This window comes from Furipterus horrens, unplaced genomic scaffold (genome assembly GCF_987537825.1).
Source record: "Furipterus horrens unplaced genomic scaffold, mFurHor1.1.pri manual_scaffold_9, whole genome shotgun sequence".
In the NCBI taxonomy this organism is placed as follows: Eukaryota; Metazoa; Chordata; class Mammalia; order Chiroptera; family Furipteridae; genus Furipterus; species Furipterus horrens.
Window position 1 is genome coordinate 76750452 of NW_028327179.1, and position 15446 is coordinate 76765897.

At 38.7% G+C, this 15446-nt stretch overlaps 1 protein-coding gene across 2 annotated transcripts in view; it reads left to right on the forward strand.

The window, feature by feature from the left end:
• The first annotated feature begins 11781 nt into the window (after positions 1 to 11781).
• Positions 11782 to 15446, forward strand: part of TSPAN12 (tetraspanin 12) — a 126079-nt gene continuing 122414 nt past the window's right edge. For both annotated transcript variants that reach the window (XM_090287440.1, XM_090287439.1), the window contains exon 1: positions 11782 to 11906. In XM_090287440.1, the coding sequence (XP_090143566.1) occupies positions 11841 to 11906 (66 nt within the window). In that variant the 5' untranslated portion in view covers positions 11782 to 11840. The remainder of the gene's footprint in view (positions 11907 to 15446) is intronic.

Here is a 15446-nt window from a genome sequence, read left to right on the forward strand (position 1 = left end):
GGTTAAAAATAAAGAGAAACTCTTAAAAGCAGCAAAAGAAAAGAAGAGAGTTACCTACAAAGGTGTGCCCATAAGACTACCAGCTGATTTCTTAAAAGAAACTTTGCAGCCAAGAAGGGACTGGCAATAATATTCAAAGCAATGAAAAGCAAGGACCTACAGCCAAGATTACTCTATCCAGCAAAGCTATCATTTAGAATGGAATGGCAGATAAAGTGCTTCCCAGACAAGGTAAAGCTAAAGGAGTTCATCATCACCAAGCCCTTATTATATGAAATGTTAAAGGGACTTATTTAAGAAAAAGATTAAAACTATGAACACTAACACAACAAACCCAACTATCAATGACAGAACTTAAAAAATAAAAACAAAAACAAACCAAACAAACAACCAGAATAGGAACAGAATCATTGGTATAGGGATCATTTCGAGGGTATCATCTGGAAGGGGAAAGAGGGAGGAAAGAGGAAATGGTGCAGGGATTAAGAGTCATAATTGGTAGGCACAAAATAGACCCCTGTCTATGTGCAGGGAAGGGTAAAGCCAAAGAACTTACGTGCACTACCCATTGACATGAACTAAGAGGGGTGGGACTTCTGGAGGGAAGTGGGGTACTAAGTGAAGGGGAGTAAAAGGAACAGAAATTCAGACAACTGTAACAGCATAATCAATAAAATATACTTAAAAAATAGTATGGTGTACAAATGCAAATGAAGTGCAGGATGTAAGCTTTTGGCATGGGATGAAAACAATGTAATCTGAGTTTTCTGAGGGTCCTTTGCTGTTCCAGTTGGCTCCTGCTTCAGTGGTTTTCTGAGTAACTAGGGTGTTTGCTCAGCAGTGCTGCAGAAGTAGTTGGCTGAGAGCAGGGTTGTTTTAGCAGTGAATAGTAGAGAGAATGGGAGCACCCATTCCTTTCTACACACCAGAACTCAAACAAAATTCTGACTGTGTTGCTCTAGGCACAGGTACGGCAGACCCATATTCTTTGCTGGTAATTGCTGCAGACATGAGTATGTGATGGGGTTCCAGCTAATAAAGCATAAGGAATAAGCTGCTGCAATACTTCTGGGAGATGTTTCCCTGACCCTAAGGGAGACCCACAAAAAGAATTTGTCTCTTCTAGAAGAAATAGTAACTGAATGCAATGGCTGGATTTGCACAGCCATCATGTCATCATGAGAAGAGGCAGCCCAAGGATATTAGGTGACACCTTGTGTAAATCAGAAGAGTAAAGTAGAGAAAGACTGATTCTTTTATGTCATAGTTAAATAGATTAATTTTTGGCTTTTGTTATGTAAAATAATATATTTACTTATATCCTTATTGTTGTGTTACTTTGAGTTGAATTTTCTAGTTTTTATAAGATTGCCTGCATTAGCAAATACACATATAAAATGTGCAGTTAAATTTGAATTTCCAATAAACAATGAATTATTTTTAGTACATATATATCCAATGTGGTATTTGTCCCATGCAAAACTGGGACATCCTTATATCAAACAATTATTTGTTATTTGTCTAAATTTCTAATCTAACTGGGAATCCAGTATTTTATTTGCCTGTAGGTGAGAGAAGTCTACTTAATTCAGTTATGGAAGGCTTTTGTTGGGTTCTATTGGGTATACTCTTTTAGAAATAAAAGGTAAAAGTAGATTTACCAGCCATAGTTCAAGCATACATATTTGAAATTCAGCCTTATATTCTCAAGAAGTAATAAAAAATGCCTATATATTTTTTCTTTTTGAGTCATGTCAATAACTCCCGGATTTGAAATATTATTTTAATGCAGATTAACACTGCAAAGAGTCAGACACACCTTTGAATATCAGTTTCTTTACTTACTACCTGTATGATCCTAGAGAAATCAACTGAGTCTCGGTAGTCCCTGTATAGTTATGATGAATAATAAGAGACATTATGAAAAGCATCTAGCATGTCAGACACATATTATTACTTGCTCAAAACACATTATGTCTCTTTCCCGCATTGATTGTGAAGAGTGTCTCAAGTGTACTGTAAGGGTATTATGTATTATGCTAAGAAACAGTAGAAACTCATTCTATCAAATACCTATGCTGCCCCTTCCCTTTGCACAACTTGAGCAGAATGAGTAGAATAACATATGGACGAATGAGTTGCCTTGTGGAGTGAGAAACTTATATTGCCTTACTGCATAGCTGAGTTTCATTTTGGACTCTGAGGCTTTCACATAAGAGATTGTTCATAAATAGCAGCTGTTACTATCTAAACTGAAAAGAATAGTTTTGCCTTTTCTCAGAGGATAGAGACCCATCTTGTTCTTAGTACCTTTAGCGTGTGGCAAGTAGGTGCCACACACTCAAAAGGTATTTAACAAGGCATACATAGCTATAAAATTGGGCTTTTGCCTCATGGACAATAAATAGACCATACAGTCTTCCCAATGTGTTATTCTTCATTGAAATTGTCATGTGCATTTGGGATTTTTCTATCCTTCTTTTTTTGTCCACAGAAAAAAACTTATTCTCATAGAGAAAAATATAGAGCCCATAGGATGCCAGCTGTAATGTCAAGTCTTACTGTGCCTCTGTAATTCTGGAGAAGACAAGAATCGGAGAGGGAGGGATAGCAGCTGCCCTCGAGGAATTGAAGGATTGAAAATGAGAGAAGGAAGGCTCAGGCTGTGAGTTCCAAAAGGCAGAACTACAGTTGAAGGGCAGAAGTTGAAGGGATGTAAGGTCAGGTTGAAATAATCATGACTGCCCAGTCCTCCAATGTTTCAAATATGATGAGATTTCTACTGAAATTTTGATTCACATACTCTGATGATGGTTTATCAGAAATATTATAGCAATAATTACAGCTCTGTTTTCTTCTTAACTTGTAAAATTGGGATATTAATTTTAATTTATCAGCTCACAAGTGAGGGATTTGATCCAGCTAAACCTGAAGAGACCCCTTCACTAGTTTTCTGGCATCTGTAAGGCATTAGTTGCAGTGATTTTTGAACTTCACTGCAGATTAGAATTAACTTGGGAACTTTGAAAAATCTGAATGTCTAGACCACATCTGCAGAAACTCTGTTTTAATTGGTGTGGGGAATGGCTTGAGCATTAGAATTTTTTTCAAAAAACTTCCTAAGTGATTCTAATACAGAGCAATTTTGAGAATCACTGAATGATTGTGCTATCACAGAGTATGATTCTGGATTTTAGTTTGGAATCTGATTAACTAGAGATATAATGTGAGCAAGTCCTTTAACTTCTATGGTTCCATATTACTTATTTACTAAAAAGGGGGGGCATACATACTTCCAAAGCACCTTTCTCTAAAATTGTATTATTTTAGGGCCCTTAAAGGTTTATGAATTGTGGCAAAGCGCTTAACTGAATTTCACAAATAGAAAAGAATCTCTGTTCAGTGACATGGAAATTATTTGCGCTTTTTTATTTTTTGTTTTTGTCAGTTTTTTTTTTTATTTTTTAATTTTTTAATTTTTTTTATTTTGGTTTTTCAATTACAGTTGTCCCCTGTTTTTGTCAGTTTTGATGGCAGTCATAGAATGCCTATGTGGGGATGTTTCTGCCTCTCAAAGGAATGTGTGTGCCAACAGCATTCAGATGGTGGGTTGTCTAATCAGTTCTCTAATTGGAACAGAAACTGATATTGGATAGAAGTGCGTTTCTTTGCTCATCTCTGTGTTTCTATTTTTCTAAAATATGTTTTATTGATCATACTGTTACAGTTGTCCCAATATCCCTTCCCTCTGCTCCCCTCCACCCGGTGACCCCCCTCGCTCCAGTTGTCCCCCCATTTTAGTCCATGTCCATTGGTTGTGCATATAGTTCTTCTCAGCCTCTTCCTGTCTACTCCATTCCCTCCTACTATGCTTCTTAATTTCTGTACCATCTCCCTCCCTTATCCCCTTACCCCTCCCTGCTGACCTCCCCCCAATATGTTCCCCATACCTATAGTTCTTTTTCCACTCTTGTTGCCTATTTAGTTTGCCTTTGTTTCAATTCCCTAGCTTCTGTTGTTTCTTGTGATGCAGTTTTCATTTTAGTGTTCATAGTTTTGATCCTCCTTTTTCTAAACCAGTCCCTTTAACATCTCATATAATAGTGGTTTGGATCTAATGAACTCTTCAGTTTTATTTTGTCCTGGAAGCACTTTCTCTGCCCTTCTATTCTGAATGACAATTTCGCTGGATAGAGTATTCGTGGTTGTAGATTTTGGATTGTCATTACTTCGAATATTTCTTGCCAGTCCCTTCTTGCCTGCAGTGTCTCCCTTGAGAAATCAGCTGATAGTCTAATTGGGACCCCTTTGTAGATAATTCTCTTCTTCTCTCTTGTTGCTTTTAAGATTCCCTCTTTATCTTTAACTTTTGACATTTTGATTATAATGTGTCTTGGAGTGGTTCTCCCTGGGTCTAGTTTTTCTGGAACTCTCTGTGCTTCCTGGACCTGTAAGTCTATTTCCTTCCCCAAGTTTGAGAAGTTCTGCTTTGTTATATTTTCACTTAATTTTTTCAATTTCTAGTTCTTCTTCTTCACTCTCTGACAATCCTTCTGTGTTTCTAGAAGATACTTTGCTGCCAGAGTTAGAGTCAGCTGATGGATAACTGAACATTTTTCTTGGAGTTTTGTGTACGTGGCTATCTTTGTGCTCTTTTGGGCTTGCTATCTTACATTCCAGCTTAGTGATTTGCTAACCAAGCATTGTCCTAACTCTAACCTAGAACACTGGTTCTTTTGTAGCCTTGGTTTTACTTCTACACAAATCAATGTATGTCTCGTTGTCATTTCAACCCTTTGAGTGCCAGTGTCGCTGTAAACGATGCTGACAAATTTTCCCAAAAGTGCCAGCATCGCTCCCAGCAACTCTTTTTTCAATGGCTATAAATGTAAATAACAATAGAATAATTGGTATTTTATGTTTTGTTCTCTTTTTTTGTACCTCAGGTTATATATTGATATAATTTTTTTCTCATGTTGATTTAAATTTCAAATTACGCATGGCACTCAAAGGGTTAATCATGCAGTCACTGACCCTAGACAGGCAATGACAGATGCAAGACTTGAATTGAATTTTCCCTTACATAAATGTAAAGTGGACTCCCATTATTGGGTTTTCTCAAAGATGATGCTTGCAAAATGAAAAGAGAGCTTACTGAATAGCAGAACATATTCACCAATGAATTTGGTGAATTTCCAAGTTTATAAAGAACACAGACAGCTCAACATCAAAAACAAAACAAAACAAAACAAAAACACAATCCAGTTAAAAAATGGCCAGAAGACATGAAGAGACACTTCTCCAAAGAGGACATAGAGATGGCCAATAGACATATGAAAAGATACTCAGCATCATTAATCATTGGAGAAACACCAATTAAAACCTCAATGAGCTATAACCTTACACCTGTCACAATGGCTATCAAGAGTAAATTAACAAACAACAAGTGTTGGTGAGGATGTGGAGAGAAGGGAACCCTGTTGGTGGGAATGCAAATTGATGCGGCCACTATGGAAAACAGTGTGGAGGGTCCTCAAAAAATTAAAAATGGAACTGCCTTATGACCCAGCAATTCCACTTCTGGGTATATATTCAAAGAAAGCCAAAATACAAATTTGAAACAATGTATGCACTCTTATGTTCACTGCAGTGTTATTTACAATAGCCAAGATATGGAAGCAACCCAAGTAATCATCAATAGACAAGTGGATAAAAACAGTATTGGTACATATATACAAGAATATTACTCAGCCATGGAAAAGAAAGAAATATTACCATTTTTTATGGATAGCCCTAGGGGGTATTGTGTTAAATGAAATAAATCAAAAAGAGAAAGACAAATACCATAAGATTTCACTTATGTATGGCATCTAAAGCACAAAATCAATGAACAAACACAACAGAAACAGACTTATAAATACAGAGAACAGACTGATGGTTGCAGAGGAAAGTACGGTTGAGGGACTGGGTAAAAAAAGGTGAAGGGAACAAGAAGTAAAATTGGTAGTTATAAAATAGTCTCAGATGTAAATTACAGTATAGAGAATATAGATAGTCAATAATATTATAATAACTACACTGGGGAAGACAATTTTTGTTGAGTTAGACCTGACCCTTGTTTTTGAGTAACTTTTGGCATCTGAATCCAAAAATGACCCCTGTTTTCCTCTATCACGTCAACTTTTTAAGGTACAGGATGCTCTCACTTTGTCCCAAAAATCATGCAAAATGTACATACAAAGGAAAATAAAGAAAAAATAACCTAAATATGCTGTTTATTTAGAGTTACTTTATTCATATAAAGGATATATATTGTTACTGTAAGTCAAACTATGTACAAGTAGTAAAGTTCCGCTACCAAATATACATATTAAGATATTTTATCTTTTCAAATGACAGGCTAGGAAATGCCAAATGAGATGCTTGAAACAGTCTTCTTCAATTGGGAAAGCTTTACCAAATTGCTTCATGAGACACAGTTTTATGTGCAGAGGTGGGAATATAATGTTCTTTCTGTCAACAGGTGGCTCATGTAGAATGTTTGGATCACCAGGTTTGAGGTCAGATCTTGGAGGCCAATTCAACTCCACCCAATGCTTCTCATGAGCTCTGCTGTCCCACATACACAGAAAACAGGGATACTCGGTGTATCCGCGTTGCCTACCAAGAAGGAAGCAGACCATTTTAAGGTCAACACAGATGATCCAAATGTGCTTGTGATATTGCAACAGATCAATGACTCTCTTTACGTCTTCACATTCTTCATGAAAACAAACTGAATGGCCGGTTGGGACTGCACCAGATAAATTGCCATCGTGGAGGAGGACACACTTCAAGCTCTGCTTTGAGCTATTGATGAACAGTCACCATTCAGTTGTATTATAGGTTGGAATGGCCAATTCTTCCATTAAGCCATGTATGTTATGGCAATACACAAAGCCACCATCACTTTAAAAGTACTGCAGAAATGCACTTTCTCTTGTTTGAAAGTAGGCTGCCTTCACTCCTTTTTCAAGCAAGTTTTTCTTATGCAGTCTTGATGCTAGGAGTTCTGAAGTCTTTTTGGATAGTCCCAAATCTTGTGCCAAATCATTCAACTCATGCTGATCAAATATCTTATGAACTGAGTCATCTTCAATTTCAAAATCTTCATCATTGCTGTCACTTCGTTCTTTACCATACTCCTGTTTTTCGAAAGAGGGTAGTTCGATGAAAACTGGCACTGAGATTTCAGCTGCATGAGGCATTTGGTGTATAGTTGATGGTAGACTAGGATACTCCATTTTAAATTTATTTTTCTTCTTATATCCTGATGTTTTCACTATACAAAAGTAACAGTCACTTGAATGATCTCTGGGCTCTGGCCAAACCATTGGTATACTAAATGGCAATGTATCACATGTCCACATTCGTAAACTCTTGACACATTCTGATTGCACATTTTGTGAGGGGACCAAGACTTATCTTGATCATCAAGTTTTACTTTAAAATATGCAAAAGAAGCTAGCTGACAAATGAGCTTATGTTTGTCCTTTGACTGGGTATGATAAAACTGCCACAGATAGAACAAAACGAATCAGAGTTGTTTAGTCACTTATGACAAGAAATAGCAGAGACAGACATAATCTGAAGGAAAGGAAATATGTACGTATGTAAACAAAAAAATAAATTCTGCTAATTCCTTGTATTCAGACAAGAACTTGGACTACACTTTGGAATACGATTCACTATATAGAGCGGCACACAACCTCTCACCACACTGTCTCATGTGGCATAAAATGTCACAATTTTATATGGAGATAGAAGTAATGAAAAAAGTTATTTATTTATTTATTTATTTATTTTAGAGAAAGAGAGAGGAAAGGAGAGACAGAAACATTGATTTTGTTGTTCCACTTAATTATGTATTCATTGGTTGATTTTTAAAATAATTTTTATTTTTAATTTATTGGGGTTGACATCAGTTAATAGGATCACATAAATTTCAAGTGTTCATTTCTATGGTACTAGATCTGTATATTGTACTGTGTGCCCACCACCTAAAGTCAAACCATCTTTTGTTACCATATACTAGGTAGGCCCTTTCCATCCCCCTCACTTTCTGTCCGGCAACCACCGCATTGCTATCTGTGATTATGAGTTTCAATTTTATATTCCACATATGAGTGAAAGCATATGGTTCTTAGCTTTTTCTGACTGGCTTATTTCACTTAGCATAATATTTTCAAGGTCCATCCATGTTGTCACAAATGGCAGTATTTCACCTTTTCTTATGGTTGAGTAGTATTCTATTGTGTATATGTACCACATCTTCTTTATTCAGTCCTCTATGGAAGGACACTTTGGTTGTCTCCATGTCTTAGCCACCATAAATGAGTGTAAGGGGGCATATATCTTTGCAAATACATGTTTTTGAGTTTTTCTAGTAGATATCCAGGAGAGGGATTGCTGGGTGATAAGGTGACTCTAGTCTTAATTTTTTTAAATCTTCATCTGAGATACGCTTATTGATTTTTAGAGACAGGGGAAGGGAGGGAGAGAGAGTGCGAGGGAGATAAACACCATTCAGTTGCCTTTCGTATATACCCTGACCAGGGACCAAAACCTGTAACCTGGGCATGTACCCTGATCAGGAATTGAACCCATGACCTTTTGGTTTACAAGACGATACTGCAAACAACAGAGCCACACTGTTCAGAAAACTATTCTTAATTTTTTGAGAAACTGCCAGAGTATTTTCCATAGTGGCTGTACCAGTATACATTCCCACCAGCAGTGTTGATAATAGCCATTCTAACAGGTGCAAGGTGGTATCTCATCGTAGTTTTGATTTGCAGTTCCCTAGTAGCTAGTGAGGTTGAGTATCTGCTGGCCATTTGTATGTCTTTTTGGAAGGGGTGTCTGTTCAGGTCCTCTGCCCACTTTTTAATTGGATTGTTTGTTTGGTGTTGACTTTTGAGTTCTTCACATATTTTGGATATTAAATCTTTGTCAGAGCTGTTGTTTACAAATATCTCTCACTTGGTTGGGTGCCTCTTTGTTTGGTTGTCAGTTTCTTTTACTGTGCAAAAACTTTTTAGTTTGATGTCATCCCATTTGTTCATTTTTGCCTTTACTTCCCTTGCCTTTGGGGTCAAATTCATAAAATGTTCTCTACGGCCGGCCAAGGTCCGTAAGTTTAGTACCGATATTTTCTTGTATGTAATTTATTGTTTCAGATCTTATACTTAGGTCTTTGATCCAATTTGAATTAATTAAAAAAAACACGTTATTTATTTATTTATTTGGGAGAGGGGCAGGGAGGAAGAAAGAGAGGAAGAGAAACATCAATGCGTGGTTGCCTGTTGTGCACCCCCAACAAGGGACCTGGCCCACAACCCAGGCATATGCCCTGGCTGGGAATTGAACCAGTGACCCTTTGGTTCGCAGACTGGCACTCAGTTCACTGAGCCACACTAGCCAGGGACAATTTGAATTAACTTTTGTACATGAGGACAAACTGTAATCTAGTTTCATTTTTTTTTTTTTGCATGTGGCTTTCCAATTTTTCCATCACAATTTACTGAAGAGACTTTCCTCTTTTTCCCATTGTGTGTTTCTGGCTTCTTTGTCTAAAATTATCTGCCCATATACATGTGGTTTTATATCTGGTCTCTCAATTCTGTTCCATTGATCTGAGTTTATTTTTCTGCCAATACCATACTGTTTTGATTATCATAGCTCTGTAGTAAAATTTGAAGTCAGGTTGGTTAATTCTTGTATGTCCCCTGAACAGGGATCAAACCCACCACTTTGACATATAGGGGGGCAATGTTCTAACCAACTGAGGTATCCAATGGCAATGGAGTGATTTTTAAGTGTGAAACTTATTCCAAAAGCGACTTTTTTTGAAAGATAGTCTCCTATTATTATTTCAATACTTCATGAATTTCTAATTGAAAAAAAAAATCTTAAGTCCTATTACTATGTACACACAATTCAAGGTAAATCACTCACTTGAAACTCAATCTTATTTGAAGAAAATTTTGAATACTTTGGATCACTTGTGAAAGAGTTAAAAATATTTTATTCTCTTCTGGATGTCAGACCTGGACATGGTTACTCTGGTATTTATGTAAATGCTATTAGTACATTGTGGAAGTAGGATAGAACTTAAAAAAAAAAAAAGTCTGGGAGGGCTACAAAGCAATAAAAAGGATCATAGGTCACCAAGTTAGTGACAAATCACAGGAGGTGGTTCCCCAAAGGTTGTGAAAACTGGTTTCTCATTGCAGGAATTGGGTTGGTCCACTCCTTCACCCCCCTTCTCAAACACAAATATTTTCATATAATAAAAGCCTGTTTCCCCGTGGTTATAACCAGCCTCTCCTCCGGCACAACCATTTTAAAGGGGGTTACTGCGCAGACTTCCCTAAAGTCCCTAGATTTTATCTCTTTCTGAACGGTGTCTTGTAAGAGGTGAGGCGAACCTTCAGGGGCTCAGCCGGGTGACGGGACAAGAAACCCCCACTAGGATACAACCCCGGCCAGCGGCCCGAGCATGCGCTGATAGTTTGTGCAGCTAGCCCTGGCTGCAGTCGCTGCCTCGTCCGGAGTTGGCGAGGACTTGGGAGGGACAGCGGCGCTGGGAGGTGGCTTAGCAGAGACTTTCCAGCAACTGCTGCCCAGGACTCTTTTTTTTTTTTTTTTCCTTTTTCCCAGGAGGCGGCGGCGACGGCGGCGGCGGTGGGGGAAGAGGAAGAGAAGGAAGCGTCGCCAGCTTGAACCAATGCAGCCCTTCGGCTCTGCGGGAGGAGCGTTCCTGCCCTGATGAGCCCCCTCTGTGCGTCCCCGACAGTTCTCCGGCGGGAGTGGAGAGCGGGGCCCAGCGCGGACGGTGAGTGGCCGCGTGTCTCCCGTCTTTCCTGCCCGCTGTCCCACCAGCCCGCCGGCCGCTTCCCCAGGGCGCTGTGTGCTAAACTACTTAAAAGTTGCCTTTGCAGCTCCTAGCCACCGGCGCTTCCCGCCGCGCCCTGCCGGGGGCGCGCGGACGAGGTGACGGGGCGGGTGACCACGCTCGGCTTTGTGCTCCTCCGGCTGCTGGGAGCGCGGGGTCGCGGCAGCGGCCGGGGCCGGGGGAGGGGATGTGAATGACTAACCCCGTGCCTGCACAGCTGCACCGGCCCTAATTCCCCGGCGCCCCTCCCCATCCCCGTCCCCGCCCCAGGCTAATCCATCATTCCGGGGCCGAAACATCATTTCTCACGTTCTCCCAAAGAAACTCTAGTTGCCGGGCGGAATCTCAGCTCAGCGCTGCGCCCCCTTCAGTGCCCCACGTTCACACTCGAGCTGCGGGATGGGATGGGGCATGCGGAGTTGGGATACTCAGACACTCGCACCCTCGGACTGGCCGGCGGCGCCTCTGATGTCTCCAGGGGGTAGTCTGGTTTAGAGCTGAGTTATCCCCAAGGAGGAGCGTGGATTGCGGGAGGTTTTAAAGAGCGTCTCATCAGAATGCAGAAGACACCGCCGCGTGTCCCCTGAGGACAGGAGTTTACTGTGCGCCTTCATTCACCCCGGGAGTCAATCTTTTCTATTCTCAGCAGGTGTTATCTGAAACCGATTTGGAACTTTGCGGCGGTCAGGTTACTACTATAACTTTAACAAATGATTTTCGATGAAAAGGTGTCTCGAATGAACCAGACTCAGGATGCAGCTGAGGGTTGGCAGAGGAGGGATGGGCTGAGGGTGCGGAGCGCGTTGGTAAGTCCTCTGTTCTCCCCTACGCCTGCAGATCGCTGCTTTGCCCTTGGTGGTAGGATGTGGTGAAAGAATGGGGCTTCTCCCTTCCGGGGGTCACGATGGCCAGAGAAGATTCCGTCAAGTGCCTTCGCTGCCTGCTCTACGCCCTCAACCTGCTCTTTTGGGTAAGTCAAACAGTTCTACCACGCCAACAGGTGGGGACGGCTGGACGAGGTTTCCTACAAGCCACCACAGAATGCGCCGAAGAGCATGGCTAAGCATTAATTAATTACATGGGATCACACCCTCTATTTTTCAGAGAAGTAAATTTTGACCTTAAAATGTCTTTGATCTAGCTCGAGTTCCATTTGAAAAAATAAATCCACCCCTGGACATTAGTGGCAGTAAAATTAGACTTGAAGTTAATCTAGGGATATAAATAAATGCACGTGCTTGTGCTTGTAGATAAGAAAATTATGACAAACTACTTAGGGAACTGCTTGTTTTCAGAAATTTCAGATAACTGTTCAAAACATAAATTGTTTCCCTACGTCATCCTAGCCTATAAAACTTGGCTTCGGCAAGCACTCTTACTATGTTGGAACGACTTGGTAGATTTTTCTAGAAGATTCCAATCAGCCTGAAAAGGTGGTTTTCGTGTAACTTTTTCTAAATTGGCAAAGTTTTGGGGAATTTTGCGTATGGTTTTGGAAAATCCCATAACCATTTAGGGAAATAAAATACATTAAATTTAACAAGCTCTTGGAAATCTTTGTGCCCAGTGAGCTAGTGACTTTTTATGCTTTGCACCCAGGCATAATTTTTCATTGCTGTTAATAATCACATTATAATTTATAAAACTTTTGAGGAGAATATAAAAATTAAAACTTTGTTGCTTTAGGAAGCTGTCAATCTTAAGCAAGTAATTTTTTTTGACAATTTTGTATTCTATTAATAACATACAAATATTTCTGTCTAAAATTATAATATGTAATTTATTTATTTGACTGACTGGCTGGCACTGACCAGCCTTTTTTTTGTAGGGTTATTACATGTAGCCTCTAGAGGATGTCATTTTGGTGGAACTACTCCTTATGGATGGCTCCATTTTAAGGTGACAAATTAAGCTTTACTTCAGTGAGTAATCTGAAACATAGCTAAACTGACAACTATGTTTTTTTCTCAACATGAAAACCAAAGCGCTACATAGTTAAATTCACCACTTGAAAATGTAAAATCACTAAATGATCTTATTGCAGTTTTTAATTCTATAAGTGTCCAGTTTTAAGTGGGTCATTAAGTTACCTGCTTAACTGTAAGGCACTAAGTGTTGGACATTTTTTTTTCTTTAAAATGTTAATAATTATCACTCCTATTTGCTAGTTTTTCATTTTTCTACTCTATGTACTTAAACATGACCTGATTCAACTTCCTTACTTTTAGGATGAGAAAACTAAGTGTGGGTTATTGACTAGCCAAAGGTCACACAGCCCAAAGGTGACAGTGCCAGTAGTGGACCTCAGCTTTCTTTCCTCTGGATGGTGCCTTTCCATGGATGATTATGGGGTTCTGATCCTTGGAATTACTAAGATTTTGTTGTTGTTGTTGCTGAACGAAGAATAATGCTTTGGAAATTTTCTTTTTTAAAAATTTAATCTTTATTGTATTTTTTCCATTACCATGTAGTCCCCCTATACTCCCCTCCCCCCAGCAATCACCACACTGTTGTCCACATCCCTGAGTCCTTTTTTCTTTTTGCTCAATCCCTTCACCCCCTAACCACAACTCCCAACTGTCATCTGGAAGTTTTCTTAATAATTGACATTACATGGGGCAAAAACCCAAATCATTTAACAGAAATATTGTTCTTCTGAGTAATGAAGTTTGCGTAAAAACACCTATTCCTTAAACTTCTTCAGAACTCTTTGTGTCCCCAAAGAATGTAAAATGTTATTTCTTTCTTTAATCCTATACTTCAACTTTCTCACTTTGTGTGTGTTCTGATTACTGAGATTGCTTTCCCCTTTCTTCAGCCATCCTGTTCTCCCAAAGCCACCTTCCCTTCAACAAAATAATCTGTGTGAGCTGTCTAATGTGGGTCCTTCTGTATTTTTCTTTATCTCATAAAAATACATTTTTACTCATACCTGTTCATATATTCCCACTCACGTACATTCAGATGTACATTCTTGATATTTTTTATTAAATTGTTTTTTCATTTGGATTAGAATCGCAGGAATGGAATTACTGTCAGAGGATATGTAACAACAACAAAATAACTAACATTTATATAAGTTCTTCTTACGTTTGCTAGGTACATTTATGCCTCAGTTTCCTAGTCTATAAAACAGGAATGAGAGTTTCTATTTTTTAGAATTGTTGTGAGGATTAGAGTTAATATATGTAAAGTGCTTGGACTGTGGCATTAAGTACTATTAAGTAGCAGTAGTAGTTACACTTGCAGTTGTTACTAATAGTATTACTACAGTAATGATCTCGTATAAATAGATTACATACCAGGAGGTGCATTGTTGAATCAAAGGAATCCTTGTAGTACTAATAGTGGTAATTGTTATTGTTGTGATTAATACTCCTACGAGTGTTAACACTATTACATTTTTTGTCTTAGCAATCCTGGGAATCTAGCACCTAGAAATAAGAGGACCGACCACTATACCTGTTATATGTTCACAAATGTTTGTTGCCATCTTGTTGGTGTTATGGCAGTTTAATTTTTGCCAGTCTGAAAGGTTTAAAGCAGTGGTTTTCAACCTTTTTCATCTCATGGCACACATAAACTAGTTACTAAAATCCTGAGGCATAGCAAAAGATACTCTATTTTTTGATGATCTGACAAAAAATAGGTATAATTTTGATTCATTCACACCAGGTGGCTATTGTTGTGTTGGCTGTTTTAATATTTTTATTCGACAGTCTAAGGGAAAAGAGGTCAGTATCCCTGACTAAATAGTCAGGCATTGCATGTTTCAAAAACACTTGTGGCAAATTGCTGGCTTAAAGTTACTTTATTTTTTTACTTCCTCCATTGCGAGTGAGCACAGCATCATTTTATATATGCATGTATATTTATATATGTCACTGTTTCATAATTCATACTTATTAAATATTTTCATATTAAAATTTAGGTTTGCAGTATTGCCTGTTAATTTCATTTATGTTATCTGTTGCTGCAAAGAGAAAAAAACTTTTGTATGTTGTTTTTAATAGAACTTTTCACTAGAATTTTATGCATTTACTTAGGTTCTTCTGTTCTTTTAAAGCATCTGCCTTTTTTGTCTTGTTTAAAGATTTCTTGTTCCATACTGACTTTAAGATTGTTGTATATGATCAAATATATCTCTGGGAGTTTTGTTGGAATCGTCTGAAGCGTATATGCTAGCTTTGGGGGAATTGGCATTATTCTCCCAATGTTAAAGCAGTTTTTGCTGATTCTTGATTTCCTACCACACTACTCAATCAGAGGCAGTTTTTTGCCTTGTGCCGTGCAAAGGGCTGGCCATCTGTACACTACTCTTTCATAACAGCCCTGGAAGATAGTTGTTTTTCGTTGTTGTTTGTTTGCTTGACCAAGAGAATTACTCAGAGAAGTTCAGTAACTTGCTAGTAAGTAACAGAACAGAGGTGCAAAGTGCAATTGTTTTCCCCCAAAGTGAGAGCAGAGTTATACTGGACACAGTGGGGTATTTATTTGCAGCAAAGAGGTA